Consider the following 15971-nt stretch of genomic DNA (forward strand, 5'->3'; position numbering starts at 1 on the left):
AGTTAATAAACCAAGAGAATTTTCGCGTTTATCTTTTCAAATACAGTTTATTCAAGTTTAAACGAATGCTCTATTTTCAAAAGTCAGGTGCCGCATAGAAAGCGGAAAAGGAAGTACGACAGAGTAGAAGTGGCTGTTTTGGACCAATGGGAACGTGGAACACTGGCTGAGCGCGGAATTCAGTGACTGCGTTCAGACGATCTGTTCGCGGGAACGAACAGCCACATTGAACCCTAAGAACTAGCACCGGATAAGGCCCTAACCGACTTTGCACATTTGCACATTTATTTTCGGATCACAAGATCGCTTCTCACTGAAGCACAAGCATGCTTTTCCGTTCAATAGTAGACAGTCGCCTCGGCAGACAAAGGCAGAATGGTAAGATAAAATGTTGGTTTTGTAAAGAGCGTCATACTTATGTTCAGCAGAGTGATCGGAGTTTTTACATTAAAAAAAAAAAAAAAACGTTAAACCCCGAAGTTGTTAACTGATCGCGCGAAGCGTCAAGTCAAGCGTCAGATGAAAGGAAAAATAGACTGGTTTAACCTGCCTTTTTGGAACTATTCTCACTCAATCTCCATATGAATCCACTAGCATTTCAAATGGACTCGCTATTTCTACGCCTGTTTTGCACTGAATTACTGACACCATTTCCCCACAACTTCAGTTAGTGACTATATCATTGGATAATCGATTGGTTGAAGTTATTCCCTAAATTTGCAGTTTCACATTATAGATTCATTGATATATTTGACGTGCAGGGTAATTGATCTGTAATAAATAAGATGTTAAATTGATTTTTATTTACTGTCAAATTGACTCAAAAAGTAACACCTTTAAATTAATATGTATTTCCATGCATGAATCTCTCCAGCGTTACCTGCCCATCCCTGGACCAAGTACCCTCTGAGCTCCCTTCTCAAAGGCTACCAGTGTTTTTTCCAAGATGAACACATCTCCTATGGGAACCTCGGCTACTCCGTGCCCCCGTTTGGATTATCTTTCTCCTCTGGTAGCGCACCTAATATTCGTCATAATGTGAGTATAGGTGCGTTCCCATAAATTTAACAGTTGTATCCATGTTCTCACAGCGAGGGAGAGTCAGGATGTTCTGGCTGTGGCAAATGAACAAGGTATTGTTAGGATTTACAACACGGAGGGACGAGGAAACCACCTTCTGAAAGGTGCACCTTGACACTTTTTGCGTCGCCCTAACCACATCATTTTGGAAAAGATGCTAACTGTGTGCATTCTTGCAGAATGGCTGGCACATGAGAATGCCGTCTTTGACATTGCGTGGATGCCAGGGGAGTCTCAATTGGTAAGATGTTGCCCATAATATTCCTGAATGGCATGTCATCCTGGGTTGGTTAATCATTGAAGTTATTGTTATACCATTCACTAGCCAGCAACTTATAAAAATTACACACAAAGTTTTTTCCTCATCATTTATTGTTATTCATCTACCTCAGGTGACCGCTGCAGGCGACCAGATGGCAAGGTTGTGGGACGTGAAGTCGGGCGAGCTGTTAGGTAGCTTCAAGGGCCACCTCTGCAGCCTCAAATCTATTGCATTTGCTTCGGAGGATAAAGGTATACCCATTTAGTTTTTAAATGTTATTTTAAAAGCCCTACATTTTGGCTATTTAGCCTTCCATAAAATGACTCCCTAACATAGTAATTTAGTATGAAAGTGTCAGTTTTGTTTTAAAAATCACATTAGTTCTGTCGTGTGTCCAGAAAAGGCCCGTCTGCCAGCTCCTTGTGTTTGACCCAGTTTTTTAAACTGCTTTGTCCATATTTGGCAAAGACTTCACTCTTTCCTTTGATTGGTTGTCTCCATGAAGAAAACTCACCTGTGAAAGCACACGTGTTTAAGTGGACAGCGACCTGGCCACTGATCTAAAAAAAAAAAAGACTGGATAGCGCATACACATCGAGCGGTATGTCGATTGGTTGAAGCCAGTTCCCTGCCATCTTGGTACTCCCAAAACGTGTGCAGGACATAGTTTAGAGGTTGGATTATGGTGGGGTTTTTCTCAAAGTTTGGCATGTAGAATTAAAAGTGGTCATGTGAGCTTGATGTTTTTTCAGTTCTGGTAACATGAAGGATTTTTAATTTGACTTGGTAAGCCAAAAAAGGCTAAGTGCAAAGGAAAGACATAAAAACAGTGACTAGCAAGAAACCTTGCATATTACCTAGAGCCCGATTTCCATGACATGTTAACTTTTCCCAAAATACGCTGTGAAGCACTACCATCATAACATAGCAAAAAACTAAGCATTTTTTGTCATAAAAACATAAAATTTCAAGTCAATCGGTATATTTTTGCAAATAAGGACTCGCAATGGGGAAATACATGCTAAACGCGTCGTTCATTTGTTGTCTCTGCAACGTCCTATTTCAGACAGAAAATTTAAACTTGCTTCGTCGTGTCTGAAAATATTCAATTTGCTGAGTTCTGTGTTATGTAATTCATCAAAAATTTCTCAGAAAATGTGTTTTCTTGCTTATCCACTGATGAAGTTTGGGAAAATATTTACATCGCTTTTAAAGGTGAAGCAGAGAGTGAACAGTGAGCAACAACAAACGTAAACAAAACTTTGTTCAAGCGAATTAAGCTCATCAGATAATAAAAAAAAACCTTTACAAACAAGCTTTAACAGTGTCAAAGTAAATCTTTCTAACTTACCTGTCGAATGTTATCCCACAGCCACGAAACTGGCTGCATTAATCGCTGTCACTGCACAGGTTGGCATGGTTGTTTTGGGAGTATCAAGATGGCGGATGGTAACTTCAGTTTAGGTGGCCAATGAGCCATCCAGGCTTTTTTTCTTTTGGATCAGTGGACCCGTCTCAGAGGGGAAAGGGAAACGCGGAGATCTTCCCTAGTGACATAAAGAAGTTTGAGAAATGTGTATGACTTGATTTCAGACAGAAAAACATCTGGAACTCACGAATGTCTAGATGATTTTAATTCTGGTTTCACATTTTTGACTGAGGCATCATCGAACCAATTTAACATGTCAAATATTAGAAAAAGTTGGAAAACGAATTACATTTCCTTGATTGATTGGGGTGAAAAAAATATGGTGGATGAATGGTTAGCGCACCTGTCCCAAAGTTCTGAGGTTGGGGATTTGTATCTGGGCTCCGACCTCCCTGTATGAAGTTTGCATGTTCTTCACGTGTAATGCATTAGTTCCATTGAAGATGCAGAATTTAGTCGTTTTAATTGGGACTGGTTTTCATTACAGTATGTGCCCTGCGATTGACTGGCGACCAGTCCAGGGTTTGACCTGTCTCTTGACCAAAGTCAAGTGGAAGTAGGCTTCAGCTCATCAGGAACCTTTCGAAGGAGAAGGGATATAGGAAATAGACAAATAGATGTTTAGCAGTAAAAGAAGGGAGTCTTTTACACACTCAAAAACTGTTGCGCCGATATTGATTGCGTCTCTTTAGTTGTGGCCAAGTAGTGCGCCCCAATTTGTCTCAAAGAAAGAACCAATTCAATTGACTCTATTTTTTTAATGCTTAATAAATTAATTCATTCATTACCACGCTGATCCCAATTTAGATTCAGTAGCAGTCATATTAATGAGATTCTGTCTTCTCACAGCTGTGTTCTGTACTGGTGCAAGAGACGGAAATATTTTGGTGTGGGATACCAGATGCAGCAAAAAAGGTACAATTTGCGTTTTTCTTTCGTCATACTTTAAGTTGAAAAGTTTTGATTTGACCATAGAATGTGTCATGACTTTGTCGTTCTCTCAGATGGATTCTACAAACCGATTAAACAAATACAGGGTGCGCATAACAAAGCACAGACAAACCCCGCATCGAAAACGAAGAAGAGAATCAGCACCCGTGGCATGGCTCCCACCGTTGTGAGTTTCCACGACAAAGATTTGTTCAATTAGAGGCTTGCGCTGCGGGAATTCTGACCTTCGCGTGTTTTGCAGGACACCCAGCAGAGTGTCACTGTGGTTTTATTTCAAGATCAGCACACTCTCATCTCCTCGGGAGCAGTTGATGGGTGAGACCCACCCCCTCAAATGCTTACATAACATGCAAGATCCTTTGTGGAACGACTTCCAAGTTAAACACGTTTGTTTTATTCATCCTTAAAGAGTTATTAAAATGTGGGACATGAGGAAAAACTACACCGCACACCATCACGATCCTGTAGCCCTGCAGACGTACCCGTATCCCGGTTCTTCGTTGCGTATGCGCCTTGGTTAGTTTTGAACTTTTGTCTATTGCTCAGATAAATACATACATTTTGACAGCGACCGTGATATAGAGTGGATTATCCTGCTCTTGTTCCAGGTTATTCTGGCCTTCTCCTGGACTCCACGAGGTCCAACATCATATGCAACTGCACCGATGACAACATTTACATGTTCAATGTCAGTGGGATAAAAACGACACCAGGTAGATAAACATATACACTCATAATATGTCTTTGTTAACAAAATAGGTGAGTCCCAATGTGGTCATTAAAAAAAAAAAAAAAAAACAGTACTGCTCACTAGATGACGCTATAACTAAAAGTCGGACAGCAAGAGAATACTGATGATTTTTTTTCATAGTTATGACTGGTAAAACTTTTTTTTCTAAGGAATTTTCAGGTTGATCTAATCTATATACATCTAATAATAATAATCTAATATATAATATATAATATAATGGATTACAGATGGACAAATAGATAATTTAGATCTATAAAAATACATGGGGGACAATAAATATTGCTGATCGGCCTCCAATTATCTTTTCATAGTTATTACTGGTAAAACTCAATTTTTTTGCTGAGGAATTTTCAGGTTAATCTAATCTATACATATCTAACAGTAATAATCTAATATATTATATAATAGATAATAGATGGACAGATAGATAATTTAGATGTATTAAAATACATGAGGGAGAATAAATATTGCTGATCAGCCTCCAATTTTCTTTGCATACAGTATTTGAAACTTTTTAGTGCTAAGAATTTATGGAAATAATCCAGGGTAACACTGTTGTTATCGTGTAACTATTATAAAAGGAAAAAATGCAATTTGAAATAACTGACTTTTTTAACAGTCACACCTGTAAAAAGACATAATATTGTCAGAATTAAGATATAAACACAAGACACTAAAATATTAACATTAATAAAGGATGATGTTGATTGTGATGATTTATACAAGCACAAAAAGAAGCTAATCATTGTAAAACATTAAAATACCAGCACATACTTATATTTTGTGGCGGAATGTAGACAGATGCACGGTCACAATGGACAACAGACCTGCTGCTTTGAATGAGAGAGCACTTATGGACTATTTTTGCCCCTGTTTCTCTACCTATATTCATATTTTAATGTCCCTGTTTTTGAGTCTGGTCCATTTTTTGGAGTAAGTTATCAAAAACAGTTCATCTTTAAATGTTTGCTGTTTTCCTGTTTCCCCAAATTGTTGCTCAAATGCCGGAATTGTACAACTTCAGGGCCCTCCAACTTAAGAGGATTCAATGCAGTCTTTGCAAAACTGACCTATTATGAAATTCGTTACAACACATGCAGTTTAAAAATAACTTAAGTTTAACAGTTGCTGCCACAGTTGCTAAATGATTTTGGCCTGTGATGGTGTCTCTGATATTAATTCCAATGTTTTCTCCCACAGAGGCAGTGTTCAATGGCCATCAAAACTCATCGTTTTATATCAAGTCCACAATCAGCCCAGATGACCAGTTTTTGGCCAGTGGTTCAAGCGACAACCACATGTACATATGGAAGGTACATTTCATGATGTTTAAACAAAAGTGGTAGAGTCTCCTTTATTTGCCATAAATGATCAGAATACCTACGTACACTTGTTCGTTGCAGATCTCGGATCCCATGCTTCCTCCCATGACTCTTCAAGGCCACAGTGAGGAAGTGACATGTGTTGCATGGTGCCCAACAGATTTCACAAAGGTGACATGATGATCTAGTATGATGCTTTATGTACTTTAGTATACTTGCAAGCATTCAAGAAAACCAAATGGCCTTCCAACCACATAGGATTGATTTACAAGGCTGCATCAAGGTACGAGTGCCCAGAATTAAAAGCTTTTCAAGATATAATCTGTTGATCGGTTCCCCTTTTTTTTTTTTTTTTGCTTTGTCTTGTGAATGCAAACATGAGACGAGCAATCAATGGGGGGAGGTCACTCAACTACCGTAATTTCCAGCCTACAGAGCGCACCGGATTATAAACCTCACCCAGTACATTTCTAAAGGAAATACCATTTGGTACATACATAAGCCGCACCTTTGTAAAAGCGGCAAGTGTCCACATTGAAACAAGATATATTTACAAAGAAAGACGGTACACAGAAAGAGCTTTGAATTTTTTCATACCTTAGCTTAGCTTATCATAGAAACAACATGGTAGCACGAACAGGGCTGTTTTAAAAAAAAAAAAAAAACATACCGGTAAAAACAAAAACAGCCGTGGCAGGTACACAGTAGCAAAACGGTAGCACAGCACGAACAGACCCTGTTAAAAAAAAAAAAAAGAAACATACCTAAATCAGTGAGACGTTTCAGTAACACAGCAGAAACACGATAGCGTGGCGCTAACAGGCTATCAGCTAACAGGGCCGGTTAAAAAAAAACATACCGGTAAAAATGACTGAGACGCGGCAGCAACACGCTAGCACAGTGCTAACAGGGCCGGTTAAAAAAAAAAAAAATCCCGGTAAAAGTAACTTCCTCGCCACATATATTCCCACTAGTCTCAGTCTTACCTTTTCCGCTCGAGTGCCCCCTTCCGGCCGTTAGAAAAAAATGCACAAATTAGTCTCATCACCCCATATGCCGCAGGGTTGAAGGCGTGTGGAAAAAGTTGCGGTTTATACTAATTTCCCAACAAGCGTCTTGAAGATTTTTTTATCACTCTCAGTTAAAGATGACTGCTAAACTAAATATGAAAGAAACAAAACAAACCAAACAGAAAGGGAGGTATGCAGCATATATTCTTTATCATATGCAAAGAATGACCAATATTCTTGCCACACTGCGAAGCCAAGAGAGGAGCTGAGTTTACATTTCAGTATTCAGTCTTATATTGCTTCCACGTAGCCTGAGCGCATACACTAGAATGAGGTGTATTTTGTGCATTGAAAGAGAAAGTGTAACAAAAATGTTTTAAATCTATTTGATTAGTTTACCATGGTATTTTGGGGGGATAAAGTGCAATATATATATAGTGCTATTTTCTTCATGAAAGAATTCATTTGAAAGGTGGAACTGATTAATACTCTTTCCATTTGTTTCAATTGCGAAAGATGATTTGAGATGGAGTACAAGAGTTTTGCTTAACTAATATTGTCCAGGAATGAATTAAGGCAGCACTGCACTTTTTTTCCTTTCTTTAAAATTCTCACTTCTCTCATTTCAGATTGCTTCCTGCTCTGACGACCACACTGTACGCATTTGGCGCCTTCATCGTGAAATGGACGGCGCACCGTCATCTGTGGGAGACCCAAATCTTGTTGGCTGGGCACGGCCTAAGAGTCCGCACAGTAAGGACAGTCTTTGTAAACGGCTGCGCTATATTACTATTCAACTACCGTAATTCCCGGCCTACAGAGCGCACTTGGTTATAAGCCTCGGTACCGCCACTCCTTGAGAAGGGTTGCGTCAGGAAGGGCATCCGGCGTAAAAACTTGTGCCAAACATATATATGCGTTCATCTGAGATGATACGCTGTGGCGACCCCGAAAGGGACAAGCCGAAAGAAACACACACACACAGAACGAGTTTAATTCTAGCGCGGCGCTAGCGTTAGCTTGGGGCTAGTGTAAGTGCAGTGCTAGCGTTAGCGCGGGGCTAGCGTTAGTGCAGTGCTAGCGTTAGCGTGGCGCTAGCGTTAAACTCTTTCTGTGTACCCAGGCTTTTAACCAGGTGCGCTAACGCCAGCGCCGCATCACCGCATAAACCGCAGGGTTGAAAGCGTGTGAAAAAAGTCGCCGCTTGTAGGCTGGAAATTACGGTATATTAGTATATTAAAAACATCACTGAGCCCCGTGACAGAATTCAACCATCAGTTATTTATAACTAGTGCTATAGGTTCAAACTAAATGTTTTTCTTGTCAAAACTTTGTCAAATCTCATATTGTTTGCTAAATCTCAACTTGATTCCTTTGTGTATTTAGAACTTTCAAACAACAATGAGTCAACACCCGCTAAGGACCAGAGAGCCGAGAACGTTGCAGGGCTGGTTTCTCCCCGCCTCGCTGCTTGTGCTCCAAGTGTGGCTGCCTTGCCTCGACCCTCCAGCACTACATCACCTGTCCAATCTCAACAACCCAAAGCCTCTAATTGCCAAAGAACACCACATTCCATCAAAGCCTGGCTATCCCCGAGACAAGGATCTCCAAACCATAATAGCCCTCCCCTGCATAACGTTCTGAGTCCGTGTCCTCAGAGCCCGGAGGACTGCGCCTCTCCTATGCCGCCACGTGCCAAACGCCGGCTGGAGACTGCCAACAGTTCATCTGATGAATGTGAGGGTGTCTCAGAACTGTACCCCGTCGCCAAAAGGAACCGGGCCCAATCGGGCGTCTGCTGCTCAGCTCAAGGGGGTCCACTCGAGACAGACAATCATATTGAGGGAGGGAGACCATCGTCAAAACAGACTGACAAAGAAAACTGCTGCCCTCAAGTGACAGACTGGCTGTCAGTGATGGGCCAAAAGATGAGAGGGAGCTCAAGTAGTCAGCGAAGCCCCACTGCTGCAAAGAAACAATCAGGAAAGATGCCAATTTCACCGGTAAGAACAAGTGCATAATTTTTTTTTTTTTTTTTTTAAGGTGTTTGTGGTCAAGCCATACACTCACAGTCCATGATTAAACCTGAAAGAGGTTCAATTTTTGGCCTCATCTTGAACATCATAATGTACTGTAAAACATCCATCTACTGTTTTTTCTTACGCCCTCATTGTCAACATGTATGTTGGAATAGCAGCACAATATCTGAGTTATGGGCCAAAGGTGCTCACTAGTCCCAACTGTGCTGCCTATAATTTATAGCACTTTGGGCAAATCAGTCCCAAATAATTTGTACACACCGACTTGAGTGTTGATTTAAAAAAAAAAAAAAAAAAAAAAGATTCAATTCTTCAGCAGCCTAACATATTTTGTTATTTATTGTTGAGTTGCATGTTAAACTTCAATGATTTTTGTTGACTGAGTCACAAGGGAGGAATTAAAAGGCTCATGATTGGTCTATGCACTTCCTGGATTCCTGGAATGAAGCATTTACTACCATGAATCCCTGCAACTTTTTACTGAGTCAATTAAACATTAGTCTGAATAAATGTTTTCATAGTAAGATCACAGATCTGGACCAGACTCAGCTGTTGCACGACCTACTGCATAAAAGTCCAAAATTTATTTGTAAAGTGTATCTTAACTAGCACTAAACAAGAGACAAAAGAGAACCATTTCTTTTGATTGTTTTCTGCTGTTAACGCCAGCCATCACAATTCAGGCATTCCGAATATGTCGCCAGTCGAGAAAATCCCGCTCTGCTTTTGCCACTTCACCGACTCTCAATTATGAACTAAATAGCAATTTGTTGACCACGAGGCCAACTATGACTGAAATGAAAACTACTGTAACCTTTTCTCTCAATCTGCTTTTTCAGACTTTGAGCTCGCCACAGAACATGAAAAAAATCTCCTCGTATTTCACAAGGAGACCTACGGAGTGACCTACGGAGAGTCTTTAGCATCCATTAGTTACTGTTTTGAGATTCTGTATTATAAATAACAGGAGACTACAAACTGCTTTGTACTGTAACATTACTCACTCCTTCATTTAACTTATGTTTATACAGATCCAGAATATGGCACAACCTTTGACCATTTCATATTTATTGTGGCATAGTTTGTAAATGCCTCCTAAACCTTTATGAGGCTGTTTAGAGTGTGATTGACAAGTTTACGGTGGAAAATTTGTTGAGTAACTTTTTACTGTGACAACCTATATTTTTATCCTGCTTTTGACATGACGATGCAAAAACATTTAGACTTTTGAGACCTGAGTAAAAGATCTATCCCATGAGGCATAAGCGTTAATTACCAGTAGCACAACTAGTTAGCGCGTCTGCCTCGCAGTTCTGAGGACAAGGGTTCAAATCCTGTGAGGAGTTTGCATGTTCTCCCCATGGCTGCGTGGGTTTTCACCGGGGACTTCGGTTTCCTCCCACATCCCAAAAACATGCATTAATTGGAGACTCCAAATTGCCCGTAGGTGTGATTGTGTGTGAAACTGGATGTTTGTTTCTGTCCCCTGCGATTGGCTGGCAACCAATTCAGGGTGTCTTCCGCCCCTTGCCTGAAGATAGCTGGAATAGGCTCCAGCACTCCCACGACACTCGTGACAATAAGTGGCTCAGAATATGGTTGGATGGATGATTTTTTTAAACTGTCTTTGATCCCTTTATGGACATGTGCAACTAATCCTTGCTGCACATCTGCTCTTTTCTGCTTAGCCTTTTTTTGTGTGTGTATTTTTGTTGTTCTTGATCAAATAGTCCAGTTAATAATATGTATAAAACACCAAGTGATTGTTGCATGGTGTGTTTGTGATGCACAGTTGATTGAGCAGATTTTTATTAAAATATTTTCAAAACTGTAAATGTGGCTCACGGCTTTGTTTTATTTCTGATTTTATGTCCCGATTTATTAACCACTCAGATGGGTAGCGCTGTCAGAGGAACGTCAGGGTATAAGCAGATCTTTCAACTTGAGTTCCCAACATTAACCCCTTAATTGTCCCTAAAAATAACCAGGATTACTGTTTAAAAACACACTTTCAAAAATGTCAAAAAGTCTTAAATCAAGATTCCTTATACCTGGAATTTTTCAAAGTGAATTCATTAAAAAAAACATCCTAGAATTTCAATTTAAATTATGAAATAATACTATAGCAAAATGACATGATTTGAACTGCATACGAGAGCTTCGGACACGTTTTTACGCGTCACGTATTAGGGTAGCTCGTTCTACTATTCAATTGGTTAAAAAGTTCCCCGTTTTATACATTTTGTATTATGATTGGTTGCTGGAGATGTCAATCAAGAACCCGTCGGTCAATGCAGCTACCTAACAGAACTGACGTAAAACATTTTAATAATTTTTGTAAACTAAAATTTTAATACATCAACGTTTTAATATTATTTGACTTTGTCTATTTGCTACCTCAGAAAATGACTGTGCCTATATTTGTTTTCCCGTGTCACGTGTTAGGGCCCGGTCGTGTCGCTTTTGTTATTGGTCAAAAAAGTTTCCTGTTTTGTACATTCACGTCCGCGATTGGTCACCGGAGACATCAGTCAGGAACCCGTCAAGCAACGCAGCGAGTCTACCTAACATACTTGTAGGTCGAAACACAACGACACAGCGGTGCTGCTGGAGTTGTTTATGGCTGCCGACTCGATGCGGACGTTTGGCAATTTGACACATCCAAGAAAGCATTTCGCATTAGCGGGAGGTAGCGAAAGGTAATCATTATCGTCGCTTCGGTAGGGGACGCAACTAAGACCGTGTGGCACCACTGGGCACGCGGCTAACTTTTAAGCGTCCAAAGCGTAGAGGGAATTTGAACTTCATCGACCGCGAGTGAAAAATGCTCAGCAGCAAAAGCGGCCTGTGAACTCGGATTTTTCTCTCTCTCTCTCCCGTGGGAAGGGCCACACAGTTTACATGGAGCTTTTTACTGTTTTCGCCTTGGATGTCGATGGTGGAAAAATCTGTAGTACAATATCCACCAAAGTCGGCTATGCTAACAAGCTAGCCACGCTAGGTACCTGTTAGCTACAGTGGTTGTACATTTTCACCTCTCGCCAAGTTTATCGCTGTAAAAGCAACTGGATTTGTAGTACATAGGTCGACATTTTATAAGTATTTAAACGAAATTACGCTCCGAAAAAGTCCATGGCCATTTTTTTTCCACACCCGAGTGACTTGTTGGCTGTACTAAAGAGGCTATGTCGAGTTTGATTATTTTTGGTTTGCCCGTCGAAGATCGTTTCCAGAAAAGAGCAAGCTGAACATAAGATGCCGCGTCCTCAACACCGACACAGAATGTCGGATCACGCTGAGTAACGTCGCAGTTTTTTTGTTTTTGTTTTTTTTTTGACAGGAGGCGAGCGTCAAGTTGCGCAGGTTGCTCCACATTTTTGTGCGGATGCGAACGCTCGGGGGGAGGGGGGGAAACACACCGCGGAGAAGACCTTGTTTTTTGCAGATTTGACAAGGAGGACTAAGGCGGTCCTCCTCAGGCTGTCCTCGGCTCCCGCGTCAAAATGTCGGCCATCTCTGCAGCAGAGAAAGTGGACGGATTTACGAGAAAGTCTGTCAGGAAGGCCCAGAAACAGAGAAAATCTCCAAGCTCGTCTCAGTACAGGACTCAGACCGCCCCGGTGGAGCTTTCCTCGCTGCCTCAGCTCAAAGGTAAGAGGATGATGATGATGGGGTCTGGTGGGTGATTTAAATAGGCCATCACAGGAACACGTGTTGTGCCCACTGCTATGAATAACACCTCGATGGCTATTTATTCAGCCAAGTTTGTGACACTGAACTAGTAACTTTGCCGTGACTTTGCACAAAGACAAATTTAAGATGCAAGCCTTTCAAAAGAAGACTAGGACCACCTGTTGCTTTGGATTTGTCAGATCTAGCTGTGTTGTGCAGTGTTTTGTTGAGTCGAGGCACACATTGTACATCAGAGAAATCTCAAGTACACGTTCTATCAAAAATGCCATTTAGGTTAGGTACTATGTACTTAATTGTACTTTCTGTAATTGTACTTCCTGCATTGTAGTGGAGCTCTTTAATTGCTCCTCCTGTCTCTGTCGCTTGCATGATGCAATTGTGATGGTTACATCCACTATCCATAAAAACGTTTTTGTAAAACTGTCTGACATGTATTCAGACTAAACCTTTTCCTGTTTTAGGTCTATTAGCCTAACCCAAATTATTTTTAGACAATTTTCTCAAAATAAATTTTGTTAAATGGTTTCGCTCAAATGTTTTCTCACTAATGTGTTGCTCCAAAACCTGTATTTACCGTATGTTCCGCATTATAAGGCGCACCTTCAATGACTGACCTATTTTAAAACTTTTTTTCCACATATAAAGCACACCGGATTATAAAGCGCATAGAATAGACGCTACAGTAGAGGCTGGGATTACGTTATGCATCCATTAGGTGGGCTGCGCTTAAGGCTCAATATTGATCCATATAACAAGGTGCATGTGGTTATAAGCCGCACTGTCAGCTTTTGAGAAAATTAAAGGCTCTTAGGTGCGCCTTATAGTTCCGAAAATACGGTACTATATGGTGCCTTCGCAGATGTCCAAGTTTCCAATGCCACGGGTACTAACACACCCCACTTCCCTCACAGATGTTGTCCTTTGAACTTTGCGATGATAACAATCCGGCTGGTCCTTTTCCCGTGCCCCGGAGGACACAGCGTCCATAATTTGCAAAAACAATTTGAAATGTGGACTTGTCAGACCACACCAGACTTTTCCACTTTGTGTCAGTCCGTCTCGGATGAGCTTGGACCCAAACAAGCCGGTGGCATTTCTGAGTGTTGTTGATGCAATATATGGCTTTCGCCTTGCATGGTAGAAAATAGATGGATGGTAGTTTAAATCTATTCATGGGCAGGGTGGCAATTTTTTGCCTTATTGAGATAAAAGTCCCCTAACAGGCCACAATCAAGAAAATAACACTTCTTTTTCATTTAAAGCATAAAACAAAGGGCAAAAAAGATGTACCCTCTTGCGGGTCCCAAAACTAGGACGGGTATGTTTTTCAGTTCTGTGAAATTGTACATACTAGAGATATGTTTATTAATTAATTCTTATTCTAGAATGACATTTATGCATTAATAATACAGATGGATTAGCATTTTTAAGACAAACTTGGTTGCATACTGACCTTTCTCCCTTTCTTCTCTTGGAAAACGCCCCATGTGTACTTGAGGCAGGCATGTTGGGTCAGGAAGGAAAGGGAAATAACTGTGCTAACTTTGACCGATGAGTTATCCTCTCCTGATACCAAATACATGGCTTCAGGTTAAAACGCTTAGTTATTTTGATATACTGAAGGATATAATGTGTGAAAATCATGATGTCCCAAAAATGGGACGCTGCCCATGAATGGGTTGACTTGCATTTGTAGATGGGGCAATGAACTGTGTTAACCAACACTAGTTTTCTGAAATATTCCTGAACCCACATGGTATCTCTTTTACACAAGATCCCAGTTTTTAAAGCAGTGCTGCTGAAGGGATCGAAATATTAGGCTGAGAAACTTTGTTCTTAAACTGTTAGATTTACGCAGTTCTTCAGAATAGTGGACCTTGCTTTTGAACATTGGAGCCTTTCAGAGATTTTCCTTTTATGCTCAATCATAACATTCACCTTTCCCAGGGCATTGAATCGATTTCTTTCCGCATTTTATGGCAACAGGACAAACAGACCACGGCCATGATGCGGTGAGGGATCACTCTTAAAGTAAGCCATTTTAAACTCAAACGATTTTGGTCATCAAAACGCTCTAGCCAAAATAGGCCTTTCTGGTGTTGTGAGAAAATCTGCCCTCCTCTCCCCACGCCCCCCAAACATGTGTCCATGCCATAAATGGAGGAGTATGAATAGTTTTCAAATATTAGAATGGAATTTTTTTAATTTGTTGGACAATAGCCGATCTTTTTTTCTGAATATTGTAAGGAGTAAGGATTCGATTCAGATTCGCCAATTTTTCATGACTATCAATGCAATTAGCAATTGTGGATTTAGAGCACAGGTGTCAAACTCGAGGCCCGGGGGGCAGATCTGGCCCGCCATATGATTCTATGTGGCCCGCGAAGCCAAATCGAGAGTTTCCATTTCCATGATTCTTGTAAAAATCTGTACCAAAATTTCAAATTGTCATATATCATAAATGAACAAGTTTAGATACTACAAGCATTTTTGTGTTACCAAACATAAATAGTTGAAAAGCAAATCAGCCTTAATTTCTGATTCCAAAACGTCTTCATAAATTGATTATATAAACATGATGAGACCATTAAACACATTTATTGTTTCACAGTCAAAACGGCCTTCTGAGGGAAACCCGAACTACAACGTGGCCCATGAGAAAAATGAGTTTGACACCCCTGATTTAGAGGCTGGATTCTAACCCTACTATACAGCAGCACTACATATACATAATAGATTCTTTATATATATTCCTTCAGGTGCAGTTAACATGCTTTACGCCATGTAATACATCAAAACTATGATTTTTATGTTCACTAAGTTCAGGCGGTCTGGTTAGCAAGTCGGCCAATAGTTCTTGTGTGGCGTTTGCATATTCCAGCCATGTTTACTTCTGTTTTTCTTTGAGTACTTCTCTCCTTCCCACTTTCCAAAAACATGTGTGGTAGGTCAGTCCAACACTACATTATCTGTAAATGTGATTGTCAAAGTTAAATTGTTATTTTATTGTCTTTATGTGTTCTGGGATGGTCCTGCGACCACTCCAGAGTGTCTCCTGCCTGTCACCTCTTTCACCTTAGTCAGCTGGTGTAGGCTTCACCTCACCAGTGACCCGACTGATGATAAGCATTTTAGAAAAATGAATCGATGGCCTTCACTTGTGTTAGTATTGCTGTATCTACATGCTGCCGGACCGAGACTTTCAGTCAATTCAGCTCAATAGATGGAAACGTCAAGCTTTTTACACACTGGGGCTACAGTGTTTACTGTATTGTCACATTACGGTGACAAGAACATTTTTCTCAGACACATTTTTGGTCCGTAACGGCATACTACGAAGATGCTTAAACCTCCCTGCGGTTGGAGTGCATAGAGCTCCCGTCGTGTGTTAGACACTGAAAGGATGAGTCACTCAGAGACCATCATTGTTACCG

General features: G+C 40.5%; 2 protein-coding genes across 3 annotated transcripts in view; both read left to right on the top strand.

Annotated features, from left to right (window-relative positions):
* Window positions 1–151: 151 nt before the first annotated feature.
* On the top strand, window positions 152–10640 carry dtl (denticleless E3 ubiquitin protein ligase homolog (Drosophila)). The gene is made up of 15 exons (XM_061812651.1): window positions 152–378; window positions 875–1012; window positions 1092–1184; window positions 1260–1321; window positions 1473–1593; window positions 3621–3686; window positions 3776–3888; window positions 3964–4037; window positions 4132–4238; window positions 4331–4435; window positions 5674–5786; window positions 5877–5966; window positions 7435–7558; window positions 8192–8808; window positions 9684–10640. Exons 1-15 carry the CDS (start codon window positions 327–329, stop codon window positions 9747–9749), a joined length of 1941 nt encoding a protein of 646 aa, XP_061668635.1. The 5' UTR covers window positions 152–326; the 3' UTR covers window positions 9750–10640.
* A 729-nt stretch (window positions 10641–11369) lies between these two features.
* The window catches only part of ppp2r5a (protein phosphatase 2, regulatory subunit B', alpha isoform), a 30090-nt gene continuing 25488 nt past the window's right edge, over window positions 11370–15971 (top strand). Inside the window, exons 1-2 of one of the 2 annotated variants that reach the window (XM_061812117.1) lie at window positions 11370–11543; window positions 12185–12495. In XM_061812117.1, coding sequence (XP_061668101.1) covers window positions 12348–12495 — 148 coding nt within the window. In that variant the 5' untranslated portion in view covers window positions 11370–11543; window positions 12185–12347. Of the gene's footprint in view, window positions 12496–15971 lie in introns of both variants that reach the window. The other variant, XM_061812116.1, reaches the window with a different exon arrangement.

Source organism: Syngnathoides biaculeatus, chromosome 23 (genome assembly GCF_019802595.1).
Source record: "Syngnathoides biaculeatus isolate LvHL_M chromosome 23, ASM1980259v1, whole genome shotgun sequence".
NCBI classification, from domain to species: Eukaryota; Metazoa; Chordata; class Actinopteri; order Syngnathiformes; family Syngnathidae; genus Syngnathoides; species Syngnathoides biaculeatus.